Raw genomic sequence first — 17,571 nt, 5'->3', positions numbered from 1 at the left:
TGTGTATCTGACTTTGTAATAAAAATAAGTAAATCTTAAAAAAACACTTTTATGTATAGTTTCCCATTCAAATGCATCTTATGGTTTTGGGTTTTAATTGGGGCCACAACGAAGTGGAGAGGAGTGGGTGACTTGGCAGTCCTGGATTCCTTCCCGGGTAATGGAGTAATCTCCACCTTTTTAGGCATCATTTGCAGTTTTCTTCAAGGGCTTTCACACTTCCTAGCAGTCACAATTCTATGAGATAAGCATGCTATCATTTTGATTGTACATGGGACAATTTAAAAACACATCTAGAAATGGGTTGTTAGCATAAACAGAAGGCATTGATTTTGTACAGTTTAACCACGATGCAGAGCTTTTTCACTTGTTCTAAGGGATTTTTTTATTATTTTTTTTTACAGATGGCAGAAGTGATTTCTTCCCCAGTACTAGCATTTCACTTTCTTGGCATTAGCTGAGGGCCTCCTCATTTTCTGACTTCAACTTTGTAACAGTTCTTTAAACAAGAAGTCTCATCTGGGTTGTACCAGCTAACTTCAAGTAAGCTTAGGAAACTCATTTCCCTTAAAGGTTTTATTTTTATTCCCCGCCTCCCACATTTTTTTTTTTTTTTAAAAGGATGAGGGCTGAAATCACTCCTGGACAAACCCGCCAGACAAAAACTATTAGTTTAATCACCACAGGTGTTTTTCTTCTTCTAATCTACTAATGTAGCTAAAAGCACAGACACATTGCACCAATGTATTATTTTCTACTCCCCATGTTGTTTGTGGTATTGTTTAAAAGTACAGCTACAGATTCTATTTATTCATGTTTCATATATTTTGCAATGTTTAACAGTTATTGCCCTATCATAGTATAAAATTATTATAAATATTCTCAAGTGTAATATATCATATTATCAAGCTAGCTAGAAGTCTATATTATTTTCAGAAATATTTTTGGAGAACAAAATGGGAGGTGGTAAGTGTCCTAAAAAACAGTAGCAGCATCAGGTCTGGTTTGTGTCCTGGCTGTTCCATTTCCCATCCAGCTCCCTGCTTGTGGCTTGGGGAAGCAGTAGAGGACAGCCCCCAGCCTTGGGACCCTGTACCTGCATGGGAGACCCGGAGGAAGCTCAGCTCTGGCCATTCTGGGCACTTAAGGAGTGAGCCAGTGGATGGAGGAGCCTTCTCTGTGTCTCTCCTTCTTCTCTGTAAAATTTGCCTTTTCAATTAAAAAAAAAAAAAGAATTAAAAAACAAAACAAAGAACAGTGGTATCATTTAGGTCTGTGTGAACTAGATGTGGCCTACATATGCCACTGAGCAAACTGTTAGATCACCCTGCACACAGAAGACCTTGGTTTCAAACTGAACATCCGTAAGAGGAATCACTGGGAGAATCAAACGTTAAGGTGCTGTGAATTGTGTCAACAATCATATAAATGTACGAAATGATGAGACTGAAGGAAGGTATGTTTAATTTAAATGCAGTAGTGAAAGAAGATACAATAGAAACACATTAAAATCTCTAAAGCCATGTAAAACCCGAAGGCATTAAAATTTATTAAATGATGCAATAACAACAGAATTCTTTATTTACAATAGCATTATTTAACATCAAATAAGCAAATAGCATCAGCAAAGCAATATTAACTTGCATAAATGTATTTAAAATTTCTCTGAATAGATCTACCTTTGCATAAACTGCTCACACTAGGAATACAAACATCAACGCAGGTGAACAAAGTGATGCTCAGAGTCCACTCCATTTGGAAAATAAATCACAACCTGAAACACTGTAAGCTTTCTCCTGAAGAACCATAGGTAATATATTGCTTAATTTTACCCTTGTATAATCTTTTCATATACACACATCTCAGATGCAACTTCATGAGGAACTGTACAAATAAAACCCACAAATGACAAAGAAAAAAAAAATGACAGTTAAATGTCTGAAGAAATGTATCATCATCACCATTCAATAACATAAAGGTTAAGTGATGATGTACTTATTCAAAAATTGTACACAATTCACTATACAAATATAATACATCGGACAGCTATGTAGGAATATACAAGACTTAAAAACAGATCTAAGGCATTATGCTAGATTTTAGCATTTTGAGGTTCTTGCACATAGCTTTTACCTGTAGTAAGAAACTTAAAAGATTTTGTTTTAGTCTATAAAGAAATACCAGGGAGAAAGTTCTAATTAAAATCGAAGCCACTACAGTAATTGTTTTTTTTTTTTTGTGCAGAGAATGCTTTGCTTTTAGGCAGCATACTACCATACAAACACTAGAAAATTTTAAATTCACACCAACAATTAATGGCTTAAGTTGCATTTCAAAATTGATTGTGTATCTTTGGGTTCTGCAAGTGGATCTGTGCCACCCATTTCATGTGTTCAGCCCATAGGAACTCCATTTTTAAACATGGATTAAAAATTGCATCATATAAACTGCAAAAACATTGCTTTCAATGATCACAGGCCGTAAGAGATACACATGGGGGGAGGGGGGCATTTCTTATCTTTGAGTCCAATGAATTCATTGTAGTAAAACAGCTCACTTCACTTCTTAAACTTACCACGTCACATGAACACTTAAATGAGTTTTACAACCAAGATAATGTTATGTATATTTTTCACATTATGTTTTTCACATTTAGTAATATAAGTAAAACACTGATTATTTGTTCTATTAAACAAAAACCAAGTATTCCAGCAAACAAATTTATTGTGTACAGCATGAGAAATACTGATGATGAAGGGAACTGATTTGGCTTTTGCTTCTATAGTGATCAATATGATCAGAGGACTCCTTCACTTACTTTTCTTCTCCTAATTAGATGCAAAACAAAATCCATTACCTGATCTGAACCAGAAGAGAATTTGTAATCTCTTTGCCTTCAAACAGTAATGACCATGAATCACTTGAAATGACCAGCATCACAGGTTTGTCGATTTGTCTGAATTGGGAGTGACATTAAAACACAGTGGGCAGACAGGTAAACAATCAAGATACACAGATGGTTTGGGATGGCGTTAAGAGTGAAAAGGGATTTTAAACAATTCCAGTTTACCCTCTCTTTCTCTTTTGTGCTGTGTCAAGTTGAAAGTCATTCTGATTCACAGATTCCTAAACAGTAACTGAAAGCCGGTCACATTATATTGTGGACGTACGTGCCACATCCCTGCGGGGAGGCCCTGGAGTTCCGGGCCAACACCTGCTCGTGTCTTCCAGCACAGCTGGACAACCCAAGGGTGTGGTGGAGAAAAAGCTGAGCTTTGGAGGGAACACGAACTGGCAGCAGCTGAGAAGTGCTGTTCCGTGGCTACCTCCCGGTAGGTCCCTCTCAAGTGGAAAAAGGAATAGAAATGCCAATTTCCAGAAGGTTTCTTTAGTCTGGTGCAACACTTTCAGACTGTCTACTTGCCATTTCCTTCTCTTTGGGCTATCTCTCTCTCTGGACTTCTATCTGCCCAGGCAGAGGAAGATATCAATATAAATAGAGGGGAAGTTGTACATGTTTCACCCTGCCACAAATAAACAAACACAGTTTAAGGAAAACTTCTCTGTTCCTAAAAAGCTTGGCTAATGAGATATTATAAAATGCTTTGCTTTTTAGACATCAAAAAGACATCTGGAATCTAGGTAAGAAAGGATGTGTAACGGGATTGGGGGGAAATAGCTCAAAAAAGGCCGTCAGTTTCTTGTCCGAAACCAACGTCAATGAATAAAAGGTTATTCCCCTACTGGAGTGGGCAAGAAAAACAACCATAAAAGTGGCCTGCTTAGTAACATTTAGTCTTTCTAAGGTCATTAAGAAAGGATATAAACATATAAAAATCAAGAATTGGTTCCTACAGCGGCTGCGTTATCATATAGATAAATGATTTATGAGCAGAATCACAAGGTTTAGAAAATAAGAAGTCTTAAGTCTACAAATTAGGTCTAATCAAGGCATTGATGTCCTTTATAAAACACCTTTAGGAGACACTGCTATGAAGAGATCTAATTTAATACTGAAGTACCTCATTTTTTGAGTCAGTTCCACAATATGTATACCTCACAAAAATTATACAATTAAAACACTTAAGTTCTCAACTTAAATTATTGCTTGTTTACATATAAATTGGATTTTATGTACCTTACAAAACGTCGGCTTAGTCAGCACTGCTAGAAAAAAAAAATTAAAAAAACCCATGGCAGAGGTTATATCTGTCGGGATACCTGTTGTCAATTTCAACCCACTGTATGCACTCCCTCCGGGGGCGGAGGCCGGGCTGCTGGGGACGGAAGCGAGCATGCTCCCAAAGCAGGTGTCCGCAGCTTGACCACAATTAAGTCCTTGCTCAGCTCCTCTCCTTGCCAGTAAACGCACTTTTCTGAAATCCAATAGTTAGCAATAGGGAAGTGGCTGGCTGGTCACTGACAGAAATGAAGGGCTTACCTGGTTTCTGTAGCTTAAACAGGTGAATGAACAGAAGAAGGATGGGAGTGGCAGAGTGGGAAAGGGCACAGGTGGGATCACAGGGAGAAGAGATGCTAATTCAAGCTGTGATTACTCCGAGAAGAACTTAATTCAGAAATCAAAAGTATTTCTTCTTGGTTCATGATTTGGTGAACTAATTTGGTTTTTGCCAAGGAAAAAAAAGGAACAAATAACTGTAATATTAACAGCCCTCTCACAGGCTCTTTTTCCTTGGTTCTTTACAACGTGATCTCTAGAGTTGTCTAAGAAGATACGAGTGTGACTTACTGGTCTCCTCTGAGTGGGGGTAGGGGGTGTCTGCATACACAGCGCTGTCCGTCGCACCTGCCTTGCATCCCAGATGCAGGCATTAGCTCAAAACACCTTTGCCTGTTTGGTTTGGTTTGTTAATTCTTTTCTTTCCCCCAGATGAAATCTGAAATCTTTCGAACTAGACAGATTAGCCAGGGAAAACAAAGCAAAGAAACCAGTGTCTGGAACCCAACAAGAGCATGGTTCCCCTTAGATACATACACTTAAATACATTCAATCTGACATGGGATGACATTTGCCTGTCGACATTGACGCTGCAGGAGAGATCTAAGTTGCACTAAGGTGAATGCAGTGAACAGACTGAGCAACTGTCCGGACGTGAGCTTCAGGCTGTCGAGAAGAGGCTACTCTGCCTGCTGCAGTCCACGGAGCTCCACGTGGGGGGCCGGGCCCAGGGCCGGCTGCTGATCTTGCCCGGGGGGAGCTGGCTGGCCCGTCGGTTAAGTGGAAACAAGTAGACGCGGCTCTCCAGACTGTGAAGCGTTGTGAGCAAATGAGCCCGGTCAGCTGAAGGTGCAGCAACCAGCGGCCTCCAGTGTCAGCAGTATTTCTGCAGGAAAAGAGAGTTGGGAAATACTTCTGAGTGCTTCATGAAACCAGCACAAGGCCTGCTACAAAAGAGCCAATTTCCTTGACTGTTTTAAATAATGCCAATCACCAGCGCTGCGTAGGATGAGCACACTGGATGGGACAGAGCTGGGTACATGTTGCCATCTCAAGCTGAGTGATATTTCCCAGCGCCCAGGGAGGAGTCTGAGAGGACCCTGCCAGACAGTCTGTGAATGAACAATCCCGATTCTCTTACAAACAGCTCAATTTCATGTCCTCCACTGTCTATACTCAGGTGAATGACAGAGACCCGAGCTGCTGATAGTCCTTACCTTCTGGTGGCATTCAGTCCAACAGGGCCACCACTTGGAATCCTTTTTTTTTTTCACATTTTATTATTGTTGCTATCATTTTATGATACAGTTCCATATTCCCTTATCCCCTCCCCAAATCCCTCCCCCCCACCTAGTTCCTTTATATCATTACTAACATATAGTTCTTCATACTCAGTCATGTGTCCATCTTTGCGGGCATGGACAATGGCAGAGAGTCCAGAATCCTATTGTCAAAATACAATATAAACAGTTTCACTGTAAGTCCATCTTTGTCTGGAAACAGAAATGCGTACCACACTGCATCCTCACATCTGGATGTTAGTCTCCATTACATAACTACTGTACATTCCCTTAAATGAAAAGTCATGATACAAAATCAACAATAGAAAGAAAAATAGAAATTTACAATGCCATGAAGTTAAATGACATGTTACTAGATATGACAGTCTCCATTACACAGCTACTATACATTCCCTTAAATGAAAGAGCCACAAAACAAACTCAGCATCTGAGAGAAAAAAGAAATTAACAACACCAAGAAGTTAAACAACATGCTATTAAATGTATAACGTGTAGCTGAAGAAGTGAAAATCAAGAACCTTCTTGAAGAAAATGATGCCACTGCATGATCTACGAGTCATTGAATGATTTAACCAGAAGAAAGTGTTTTGAAGAGATGAAACCAACAGAAAACAACAAAACCCAGAGTTTCCGCTGATCTTTGTTGGAGTGTGTCTCCTCCAGACAATAAACAGATGGGTTTTGTTTTTTAATCTATGATGTTTGATTGAGCTTAAGCCATTTACATTCAGAGTTAAATATACATAGGTGGTACTTTGGTCCTGTCATTTTAGGAATGGGTTATTCATTGATTTAGTCTTCTGTTGTCATTTTACTAGGATGTTCTTCCCGTTTGCCTTTGGTTTTGGTAGGTGCTATTCCTCTTTTCTGTCAAGAGAACATCTTGAAGTATCATTTGTAGGGCAGGTTTGGAAGAGGCAAATTCTTTTAGCTTTTCTTTATTCTGGAAGAATTTTATTTCATTTTCAAAGATGAAAGAAAGCTTTGCGGGGTATGTTATCCTAGGCTGACAATTTTTTTCTTTCAGAATCTGGAATATGTCACTCTATTCTCTTCTTGCCTGTAGAGTTTCCTGTGAGAGATCTCCTGTGAGCTTAATTGGCATTCCTTTATATGTCAATTGATGTTTTTCACGTGCACATTTAAGGATCTTTTCCTTATGTTCAATTGAAGAGAGCTTGATGATCATGTGTCTTGGTGAAGAGTGCTTTTGATCAAGCCTCTTGGGAGTTCTGTGTCCCTCCTGGATCTTGTTTCCCAATTCTTTCTCCAGATTAGGGAAATTTTCCTTGATTATTTCCTTAAATACATTTGCAAACTCAGCTTCTCTTTCTGCACCTCCTGGGACTCCCATAACTCTTCTATTTGGCCTCTTAATAGTGTCTTTCAATTCTTGAATACTTTTTTTGGCCTGATCTAGCTCTGCTTCCAAGATTTTGTTTGCTTCCCCCTGGTGACAGGAAATATCTTCCAATTCTGAGATTTTTTTCTTCTGCTTGCTTCATTCTATTTTGGAGACTCTCCAATGTATTTTTAATTTGCTCTATTGTATTCTTAATTTCTGATATTCCAGCCTTGATTTGCTTTACTGCTTCCTTAAATTCTTTGAACTCTTGCATGAGCTTCTCATTTTTGACCAGAATCTTTAAAATGAGTCTTATGGATTCTGTGTCCCCCATTTTCTCGATGTCTTCCTCAGTTAACTCTGAGGTTGCCAAAGGGTTTTGCTCCTTTGCAGGGGAGTGCTCAGTAATATTCATTGTGCCTTTGTCTTTTCTTTTGCTCTTGATCATTGTACTTCTGGTTAGCAGAGTCTTCTTTTTGGGGCAGGTTTCTAAGCTGTGTCACCCACAGGTCTACAATGTGATTTTACTTATTGCAGTTGGTACACAACTTTTTGCTTGCAGCCACTTGTGCCACAACCTCCAGCGAGTTCCAGGCCTGGATTCTTAGGTCAGATATCCACCGTGGTCTCCACAGCCCCAGCTCTTGGCTCACCAATCTCCACCTCCTGTGATACCGTGCTGAGGCTGCACCGATGTCTCTGCAACCTTTCTCCTTCTTCCGGTTGGAGTGGGCTCCAGGATTAGAGACACCAGGTGTACTATCTAGTTAGGTTGTTGGTGGTGCTGATCTTGTTGGAAAGTGTTGGATGTTAGGTCTGGGTGCCACATGGATCTATTTTGACCGGTACATGCCGCAGTCGGTATTATTTTCCTGCGGGACCTCAGCAAGTTCTCGCAAGCCCAGCACATGCACAGTTCACTGTTGTCCCCTGCAGTCCCAAAGCTATTGCCACAGTGCGCAAAATGGCGCTGACGTGCTACCACTACAGTTCTTGATCTTCTGGCTGTCAGTTCCGAGGGTTACCCAGACCTGCCCCAGATGCAACCCGTAAAATGCCACATTGATGCAGTTCACTGAGTCAGAAATGAGCTCACTCCCTGTTCAGCACATGCTCTGTCCTTTCCCTTGCCTTTCCCTCCTTACGCAAAATGGCGCCCAATTCAGCTCTAGGGGGCTGACTGGGCTATGAAATTCACTCTTCTCGCACTGCCTGCCTGGGATCTGCTGCTCTGCCTCTGCTCCTGGTCAAATCAAACAGACCAGCAGGACAGACAGTTCCCCGTCTGGGTTCACTCCCAAGCTCCCAGTGAAAGTCCCTTCCCACCTGGTTGCTGTTGGAATTCAGGCTACTGGTGGAGTTCAGATCGCCATGCTAGAGTATCAGTCACTGCAACACCACACCGCTGTGCCTGCTGCTTTCCTGTGTCTGTCAGTCTCCAGGTACCCCTCTGCTGTTGTTCTGTCCTTTCCTATTTCCTGAAATATGTGCTCTCTGTTTCATCCTGATTAAATGTTTCTCCGTCCTTTTAAACGTGTGCTTACCCTATTCCGCCATCTTGATTCCATCCTCGGAATCCTTTTTTTTTTTAAGATTTATTTATTTTCACTGGAAAGGTGGATATACAAAGAGGAGAGACAGAGAGGAAGATCTTCCATCCCTTGGTTCACTCCCCAAGTGGCTGCAATGGCTGGGGATGAGCCAATCTAAAGCCAGGAGCCAGAAGCTCTTCTGGGTCCCCCGCATGGGTGCACGCTCCCAAGGCATTGGGCCATCCTCGACTGCTTTCCCAGGCCACAAGCAGGAAGCTGGTTGGGAAGCGGGGCTTCCAGGATTAGAACCGGTGACCATATGGGATCCCGGTGTGTCCAAGGCAAGGACTTCAACTACTATGCTGTTGTGCCGGGGCCCCGTTTGTAATCCTTACTCAAAATCATACCTCCTATGTGACTGCCCTCTGAATTCTTCCTGATGAGAGTTTCCTGCCTTCATTAGGCTAAATAAACTGTTTCTGTTTTTAAAAAGATCTATTTATTTGAAAGGCAATGTTATACACAGAGAGGGAGAGATCGAGAGAGATACACACAGATGCTCCCTCTGCTGGTTCATTCCCCCACAATGGCCACAATGACTGGGCCCAGCCAAAGACAAGGAGGTGGAAGGGAAGTGGAGCAGCGAGGATACAAACTGGTGCCCAGTTTGGATTCCAGTGCATGGAAGGTGAGGACTTTAGCCACTAGGCTACCATGCCAGGCCCAGAATATTCATCTTTATTTAAAAGACAGAATCACAAAGAAGGGCAGACAGAGATTTTTCATCCGTGGGTTCATTCCCCAAACGGCTGCAACAATTGGAGCTGGGCCCTTCTGAAGCCAGGAGCATCTTCATGTCTCCCAGGTGGGTGCAGGGGCCCAATGCCTTTGGCCATCTTTTGCTGCCTTCCCAGGTACATCGGCAGAGAGCTGGGTCAGAAGTGGACCAAGTGAGTAGTTTAAACCTGTACCTATATGAGATGCCAGCCCCACAGGCAGAGGTTGAACCTGCTGTATACCAGGGTGCCAGCCTCCCAAACACATTTTACAACTTTTAAATAAATTAGCTTTGAATAATAATGTCAACTCAATTTCTTTTAAAGAAAGGATGTTTAATGTACTTAATATCATCACAAAAGCTAAGCATATATTCATTTCTAACTTCTGACACGTGATTTCATATGAAAATACTCTATGACATTGATTAAAAAAATGGGAAAAAATCCTTCAATTTTCCAGTTTGTCTATGAAAAAAGAATTCTGCCAAGAAATATTTTCATCCTATTTGATATATGAGGCTTAACTGCAAGGTAGCATTCTCCCATGAACTCATATCCATGAGCAGTGAATGGCTCGACTCAAGTGTCCAGCATGCAGTGTACCCATGGGGTCGGTCACACTGCATGGAGTGTCATCCTGGCTGCATCAACTCATGGGTGGGAGGCCATTTATCCTTCTGTATCTGGCTGCTGGAGGGAGCTGACAGCAGGATGGATGTAAAGTGTCTGAGTAGGCCTTGGGGCACAAAAGAGCTCTAGAAAAGTCCACATCTCTGTCCTCCTCCTCGCCACCTGAAGGCCCATTCTAACCAGCGGGAAAGTCTTCCAACTGCAGTAAGTCCAAGCTACCTCATCACACTTCAACGATGATTTATTTTCAACTGCATTAAAGTCAGAGAGAGACAGCCAGCCAGCTAGATCTTTCACAAGTTGATTCACTCAAAGTGCCTACAAAAGGCAAGGCTGGGCCAGCCTAAAGCCAGGAACTCAGCTGGGTGGCAGGCACCCAAGTACTTGAGCCATCACCTGCTGCCTTCTCAGGTACACAGGAGCAAGAAGCTGGGGCAGAAGCAAGGGAGCCGGGATATGAACCCAGGCACTGTTGAGTTGGGATGTAAGCATCCCAAGAAGTATCTTGTGTCAAAGGTCTGCTTCACAGAGGATTTTTTTAAAAATTATTATTAGTTTGTGGGTCCAGTCTGGTAGCCTAGTGGCTAAAGTCCTTGCCTTGTACATGTCAGGAAGCCCCACTTCCTATCCAGCTCCCTGCTTGTGGCCTGGGAAAGCAGTAGAGGATGGCCCAAAGCCTTGGGACCCTGCACCCGCATTGGAGACCGGGAGGAAGTTCCTGGCTCCTGGCTTCAGATCAGCACAGCTCCGGCGGTTGCGGTCACACAGGGAATGAAACATCGGATGGAAGATCTTCCCCTCTGTCTCTCCTCCTTTCTGTATATCTGACTTTCCAGTAAAAATAAAAATTGAAAAAAAATTATTATTAGTATGTAAATTTATTTGCAAGGCAGAGCTATAGAAGAGAGAGAGAAAGAGACTATATCCTCCATTCACGGGTTTCACTCCCCAAAGGGCCACAATGACCAGATTTGGGCTGGTCTGAAGCCAGGAGCCAGGAGCTTCTTCTACGTGAATGTAGAGGCCCCAGGATCTGGGTCATCCTCAGCTGCTTTCCCAGGCACTTAGCAGGAAGCTGGATTGGAAGTGGACTCAAACTGGTGCCAATACAGGATGGAGGGTAGGCCTCGTGGTGCCAGCCCCACAAATAATCTTAGAGAGAGAGAGGGAGAGGACTGGAAAAACCGGTTAGTGTTCCCTTTGCAAAATGGGCAGCAGGATCAGGGGTTAAGAATGAGTGACTGGTGAGGTGGGTAGATCAAGACGGCAGTGGAGGGGCTGTGCTGAGAGGCCCAGGAGGGAAGCCCTTGCTGGAGATGCTGGTGCCCATGGCAGAGCTCCTGTTTGACAGCTGCATTTCTGCTCTGGCTTCCTGGTAATGCATCTGGGAGGGCAGCAACAGATGCCCCAAGTGTTGGGCTCCCTCCAACCACCTGAGACCCAGGAGTTCCTGGCTTTGCTTAGCCCAGTTGTAGCTCTTGTGGCCGTTTGGGGAGTGATTTAGTGGGCAGAAGATCTCTTAGTCAACCTTTCACAATAAAAAAAAAAAAAACAAAACTATTAGTATGGTATGTATAGAAACACGGCAGCTGAGTCAGACACTCAGAGGCCAGCGACACTTGCCAACCTCCACTCAGCCCCTGGGAAGCAGGGCAGGAAGGAGCTGCAAACCTTGCTTTGGAGCCCAGAGCCAGCCAGCACCTGACAACACTGGCAATCCTCCAATCTCAGGCTGTTGCTGTTAGGAGACTCCAAATGTGCCCCAGCAACAGGCAGAGGCTTGTGCTAAGAGGACAGGCTTTGGTGTCCCTCCTAGCCTCACTAGGCCTGGCAAGTGCCGGAGTGACTGGGAGACTTTGGGTGTGACGGAGCCTACTTCTGGTCACTGTCTTTGTCACCCTCTTCAAACCCTACCTAGCCTCGCAGAAAGGCAACTGGAACGATCCTAATGTTGATCCTCAGCCCAGACAGAGCACGCCGACTTTCTTCAGACCCGACCCAGAATCAAGTGTCGGAGCAGCTATCACTGCCACCTAGTGGTTGAAATGGCAGACGTGTTCATTGGCTCAGAGGAAACAGGTTGCCTGGGATTTCTGGAAGGACAGCTCTAACTGAAATCAGGTTACTGTAGATTGACACATCAGCTGGCAGGCAGTTCTGTACATCAGTAAGCATCAAGAACTTACAGGGCACTGAGACTCCCCTAATGATCAAAATAAGGTGTGAAAAATCACTCAAGTAGGAACTAAAATTTTCAAGTGCTTGCAACAAGATTTCAAAACAGGTGTTTGAAGGAAACTGAACAAACTTGAATGGAAGCACTACTAACAGAGAGACCTGACAGGGAGAAATAAATAAAGTGGAGCAACAGTAATCCTTTAATTGAAAACTGCACTAAGCAGAATTAAAAACATGACCAAACAGATCAAACAGAAGCAAGAATCAGTGAGACTGAAGACAGGATATTTGAATATACAGAGTGGAAAAAAGAAAAAGCGGAATGAAGAGAGCTTACAGGAGCTTCAGAACAGCAGAGAAAGAGCAAATGTCTCAGCTACCTGGGTTCAGTAGTGACCTGCAAACGCCAAGGGGGTAAAAAGCATATTTAGAGCAATGGTAGCAGTTGGCACAATGGATCAAACAACCACTTAGGACACCAGCAACCCGCGTTGGAGTCCCATGCTGGAGTGTTGGTTCAAGTCCTTGCAACCCTGCTTCCTGTTTTCTGCAAATGACCCAGGTGCTTAGGATCTTGCCATCCAGCGGGAGAACCGGATGGCTTCTGGCTTCAGCCTGGCCATTTGGGGAGTAAAGCAGCCGATGACTATCTCCGTATCCTTCCTTATCCCTCTGCCCTCTCTCTCTGTCACTCTGCCTTTCCAAACAAACAAACAAGCAAACAAATATTCAGGGGCTGCAGCTGTGGCACAGCATGATAAGCCCAGCCTGTTGCCTGTAATGCTGGTATCCTGCATGAGCACTGGTTTGGCCTCTGGCCGCTGCACTTGGAATCCGGCTCCCTGTAAATGCACCTGCCGCTCACATGGAGCTCCAGCTCCTGGCTTTGGCCCTGCCCCTGGCTGCAGGCATTGGGAAGGGCTCTCTCTCTCTCTGTGTATGCAACTCTTCTAAATAAATAAAAATAAATCTCTAAAAGCAAATACATAAACTATGCTTTTGTGATAACAAGGGGAAATACAGTGGGAGGGAAGACTAGGGAAGGAGGAAGGGGAAAGGGAGGAATGAACCCCTATGAATATAAAACTACCTTGTGGAAAATGAACAAATAATTCATTAATTTAAACATCACACATCAAAATGACATAGTACTTCTGGAACTCTAAAGAAAGCAGACGCAGTGGTTCAAGAAATTACTCCTCTGTCTTGCAGCACCAGTATCTCATATGGGCACTCATATGGTTCATGTCCAGGCTGCTCCACTTTGATCCAGCTCTCTGCTTATGGCCTAGGAAGGCAGTGCAGGGTAGCTTGGGTCCTTGACCCTGCACCCACGTAGGAGACGCAAAGGAGGCTCCTGGCTCCTGGCTTTGGATTGGCTCAGCTCTGGAAGTTGTGGCCATTTGGGTAGTAAAGGAATAAATGAAAGATCTTTTTCTTTTTTTCTACTTCTCTCTGTAAATCTGCATTTCAAATAGAAAAAAAAATCAAGTAGCCATACTTCTATCAAATAAAGAGATTTTAAATAAAAACCATAACACGAGGCAAGATAAAGGTCATTATACAATGACAATGGGTTCAACATGGCAAGAAGAGGCTAATCTACATTTCCCCAATATAGAACGCATCCAAATGGATAAAGCAAATATTAGCAGACCAAAAGGGAGAGTCAGACTCCAGTACAAATATCATATTGGATAACAGCCCACCTTCAGAAGTAGAAAAACCATCCAGACAGAAAAGCAATAAAGAAAAATTAAATTGCTTATTGTATCTAACAAACATCTACAAAATACTCTTGAAGAACATTCTTTTCAACAATAAATGGAATACTCTTCAGGAACGATCACATGGTAGATTATGTGTTAATACATTTAAAAGAATAAAAATCATGTTGAGTATTTCTTCTAACCACAATGCAATAAAACTAGAAATTAATAATAATAAAAACTACATAAACACATGGATAATCAAGAACTTATTTCTAAACAACCAACTAATAGATTGGAAAAGAAATTAGAAACACAACATTGCAAAAACCTATGAGATACAGCAAAAGTAGACTAAAGGAAGTGTATAGTATTCAGTGCCTGAATCAAAAAAAGGAAGATCTCAGCTCAGTGTGGTGGCCTAGTGGCTAAAGTCCTCGCCTTGCACACGCTGGGATCCCATAGGGTGCTGGCTCTAATCCTGGCAGCCCCGCTTCCCATCCAGCTCCCTGCTTGTGGCCTGGGAAAGTAGTCTAGGACTGCCCAATGGGTTGGGACCCTGCACCCAAATTGGAGACCTGTAAGAGGCTCTGGGTTCCTGGCTTTGGCTTGACTCAGCTCTGGTTGTTGAGGCCATTTGGGGCAATGAACCAGTAGATAGAAGATCTTCCTCTCTGTGTCTTCTCTCTGAATATCTGACTTTCCAATAAAAAAATAAATAAATTTCTTTAAAAAAAAATCTTAAATAAACAACTTCTTGTGCATCTCAGGGAAGTAAAGAACGAATCAAATCTAAAATTAATAGAAGCAAAGAAACATTTAAATCCAGAGGACAAATACATGACATAGAGACCAAACACAATAAATAAACAAAACCAAGAGCTGGGTCTTGGAAAGGAAAAATGAAATTGACAAATTTTCAGCTAGATTGTGTTAAAAAAAAAAAAAAGGGAGCCTCAGGAGCATAAAATCATAGATGAAGGGGGAGCCACTGTCACGAACACCACAGAAGTACCAAGGACTGTCAGCACCACCAGGAACAGTTCGAGGGCAAGAGATTGGACAACCTGCATGAAATAGACAAATTCCTGGATACACTTTAACAAGACTGAATTTCTATACAGATCACTAACAAATGGTAAGACAGAATCAGTAATAAAATACCTCCATTAGAGAAAAGCCCAGGACCAGATGGCTTTCCTGATAAATTCTATCAAGTATTTAAAGAGGTAACACCAACATCTTCATAAAGTATTTTTTTTTAAGATTCATTTTTATTGGAAAGGCCAATCTACAGAAAGATCTTCTGTCTGCTGGTTCACTCACAAAGTGGCCACAACAGCTGGAGCTGAGCTGGCCTTTCATAAAATATTTTGAAAAACAAGACAGGGCCTGGTGCAGTAACCTAATGGCTAAAGTCCTTGTCTTGCATTTGCCGGGATCCCATATGGGCACTGGTTTGTATCCCAGCCACCCCACTTCCCATCCAGCTCCCTGCTGGTGGCCTGGGAAAGCAGTTTAGGATGGTCCAAAGCCTTGGGACCCTGCACCCATATGGGAGACCCAGAAGAAGCTCCTGGCTCCTGGCTTTGGATCAGCTCAGTTCTGGCCATTGCATCTTTTTGGAGAGTGGACAAGCAGGTGGAAGATTTTTCTGTTTCTCCTTCATTCTGTAAATCTGACTTTCCAGTAAAAATAAACACATCTTTTAAAACAATATCTATAAAGATGTGAATAACAGCTTTATTACAACAACAGAAAAAAACAAACAAACCAACAAAAAACAAAAGCAAAACAGAAAAGGAGGGAATTCTTCCAAAGGCAATTTTGTGAGGCCAATATTACCTTGATAACAAAATCAGACGAGAAAAACAAAAAGCTGCAAGCTAATACACTAAGTAAACACAAATGCAAAATCCTTAAGAGAATACTAGCAAATTTAATTCATTAGCATATTAAAATATTATTCCTCATCAACAAGTGGTATTCAACCTAGGACATGAGGATTCAATTCAATAAACACAAATGTCAACAGAATCAAGGACAAAAAGTATACGGTCATCTCCATGAACACAGAGAAGGCATTTGAGAAGATTCAATATCCAGGGGCTGGCACAGTGGCTTAGCAACGTAATCCTCTGCCTTTCGCACTGCTACCCCGCATGCGTCCTGGGAAAGCAGTGGAGGATGGCTCAAGCCCTTGGGCCCTTGCACCCATGTGAGAGACCCGGAAGCAGATCCTAGTTTTGAATGTCTAGCTCTCTCTCATGTGGCCATCTGTAGAGTGACCCAGCAGATTTAAGATCTCTATCTCCTCACTCTGTAAATCTGCTGCTCAAAATAAAGCAACAAATAGATAAATCTTCCTCTCAAAATCCAACATCTTTTACTGATAAAAACTTTGAACATGGGTGCAGGGTCCAAGGCTTTGGGCTGTCTTAGACTGCTTTCCCAGGCCACCAGCAGGGAGCTGGATGGGAAGTAGATCAGCCAGGACATGAACTGGCACCCTTATGGAAGCTAAGATTTGCAAGGTGAGGACTTTAGCCAATTGAGCCACTGTGCCAGGCCCTTAAACAGTGTTTGTGTATGTGTGTATCTGAGTGTTACAATACTTGAAACTGTACAGATTACACAATACCCACAGCCAGCATCTCTATCGCCCAAGACTACAATTCTTAAAACCAGAGACCACATGGAAAAAATAAACAATACCTTATTAAAATCTACATCAAATGCACACAATTGCTTTTTTAAACTTGAATGCTAATGTTAACAAAACTAGAGCAGACCCATTTTTTTTTAAAGATTTATTTATTTATTGTAAAGTCAGATATACAGAGAGGAGGAGAGACAGAGAGCAAGATCTTTCATCCGATGATTCACTCCCCAAGTGAGCGCAACAGACGATGCTAGGCGGATCCGAAGCCAGGATCCAGGAACTTCTTCCCGGTATCCCACACGGGTGCAGGGTCCCAAAGCTTTGGGCTGTCCTTGATTGCTTTCCCAGGCCACAAGCAGGGAGCTAGATGGGAAGTGGAGCTGCCGGGATTAGAACCAGCACCCACATGTGATCCTGGCATGTTCAAGGAGAGGACGTTAGCCATTAGGCCATGCCGCTGTGTTTTTGATAGTGAATTCAGACCCATGTTTTTGATAGTGAATTCAGCATCAACTCCCTATTGGGGTGGGAGAGACCCTTTGTAAGTGCCCAGAGTGCCTCCTATCACAGATAATGCAGCTAAGTACACTGCAGGTGGGCACTAAATCCTGACGATTTCAAGATCTGACCAAGCCTGGTGGTATCATCACTCTCTAGAACCAGTATTTAAGGTCTAAGTAAGACCCACACAAGCCCATTGCCTTAGGGCCGGTGTCGTGGCATGGCACATTAAGTCCCTGCTTATAACACAGGCTTCCCATAGCAGCGCCTATTTGGATCGTGGCTGTTCCACTTCTGATCCAGCTCAATGCTAATGGCCTAGGAAAGCAGAAGACCAGGTGTTTGGGTCCCTAGACTCACACAGGAGACCTGGATGTCCAGGTTCCAGGCTAGGGCCTGGCCCGCACTTGGGCTGCTGTGACCACTTGGGGAGTTGAACTAGTGAATGGGAGATCTTACGCCCTGTCTCTGATTC

General features: G+C 42.9%; 1 protein-coding gene across 5 annotated transcripts in view; it reads right to left on the bottom strand.

Annotated features, from left to right (window-relative positions):
* Positions 1-1,519: 1,519 nt before the first annotated feature.
* NCOA2 (nuclear receptor coactivator 2) overlaps positions 1,520-17,571 on the bottom strand; it is a 273,963-nt gene continuing 257,911 nt past the window's right edge. For all 5 annotated transcript variants that reach the window (XM_040994531.1, XM_040994548.1, XM_040994566.1 and 2 more), the window contains one exon: positions 1,520-5,345. In XM_040994531.1, coding sequence (XP_040850465.1) covers positions 5,334-5,345 — 12 coding nt within the window. In that variant the 3' untranslated portion in view covers positions 1,520-5,333. The remainder of the gene's footprint in view (positions 5,346-17,571) is intronic.

Source organism: Ochotona curzoniae, unplaced genomic scaffold (genome assembly GCF_017591425.1).
Source record: "Ochotona curzoniae isolate NIBS_2020 unplaced genomic scaffold, NIBS_Ocur_1.0 contig_1071, whole genome shotgun sequence".
Taxonomy (NCBI): domain Eukaryota; kingdom Metazoa; phylum Chordata; class Mammalia; order Lagomorpha; family Ochotonidae; genus Ochotona; species Ochotona curzoniae.
Note: the sequence above shows the minus strand (reverse complement) of the source record. Positions and strands in the feature narration are given on the sequence as shown.